General features: G+C 41.8%; 1 protein-coding gene across 1 annotated transcript in view; it reads right to left on the bottom strand.

The window, feature by feature from the left end:
- Window positions 1–711, bottom strand: part of THOC1 (THO complex 1) — a 21,559-nt gene extending 20,848 nt beyond the window's left edge. The window contains exon 1 of the mRNA XM_031066602.1: window positions 448–711. Coding sequence (XP_030922462.1) covers window positions 448–711 — 264 coding nt within the window. The remainder of the gene's footprint in view (window positions 1–447) is intronic.
- Window positions 712–935: the final 224 nt, after the last annotated feature.

Raw genomic sequence — 935 nt, 5'->3', positions numbered from 1 at the left:
CCCTATTTCTCATCTTTTATTTTATATAAATTAAATCGTATTATCAGCTAAATAAAGGGCCACTCTAAATGAATAGTTTGAGATTATTCTAGCCCCCATGTCTTGCTGTAAGAAAGAGAAACCAAGAGCTCTCTGAATTGGTTTTTAAAAAAGCTTTAAGCTTTAAAAAGATGGTAGAAAGTGAAAGTAGAAGTGTTCTAAGGAGATGCTGCTAAAGAAAATAGAGTTTGTTTTTGACTAGAAAGATTCCTTAAGCCAAGACTAATGTTTTAGATGAACAGAGAGAAGAACTGCCAACATACTGGAAAAAAGCAGTGCAGTATGTTTGTTAATGAGTACAACATGACTGAGGAGTTGTTTGTTTTTTTTTTTTCTTGGGGTAGGAACAGATAAAGAGGAAGAACGGTGTGATTTAATAGTGATTTATAGCCGCCTCTTGTTCTATACCGAATTTTTCCTGTTTGGAACCGTGTTAGTTACTTTCTCCTGGAGAGGTGGGGGTGAACGCTGGGCTGTTAGTGCTCGTGTTGGGTTGTGGGCAGATGAGGCTGCAGTGCCTGAAGTTCTCACCCCAGCAGCTGCTGCGCACCCGGGCAGAGACCGTCCCTTCAACAGCAATTTATAGTCAAAGAGAAGCTCAGCAGCGTGGCACCTCTGCTTGCCACGGGGTGGAGTCACCGTGCAACATCCGACAGCATCGCTTGGGGCCATCCTCGTCACCTCCTTAACAGAGGTGCCAAACTCTGCTCTGGGCTGGCACACAAAATCCGGTTTTGGGGATCAGAAACTCAGTCAGAGGAGTAGTACTGCGTACCTGTAAATTAAAATGCTGCAATTATCCTGGATATAAAGAGGACTCAGTGATATTATTAATGTAGCTAATTATAAATTCGATAGCAGTATGTTAGAAAAAGCTGTGTCTTCTAGTATGTGCT

This window comes from Geospiza fortis, unplaced genomic scaffold, assembly GCF_000277835.1.
Source record: "Geospiza fortis unplaced genomic scaffold, GeoFor_1.0 scaffold53, whole genome shotgun sequence".
NCBI lineage: Eukaryota > Metazoa > Chordata > Aves > Passeriformes > Thraupidae > Geospiza > Geospiza fortis.
The sequence above is the reverse complement of the archived record's forward strand: the minus strand, read 5'-3'. Positions and strand labels throughout refer to the sequence as shown.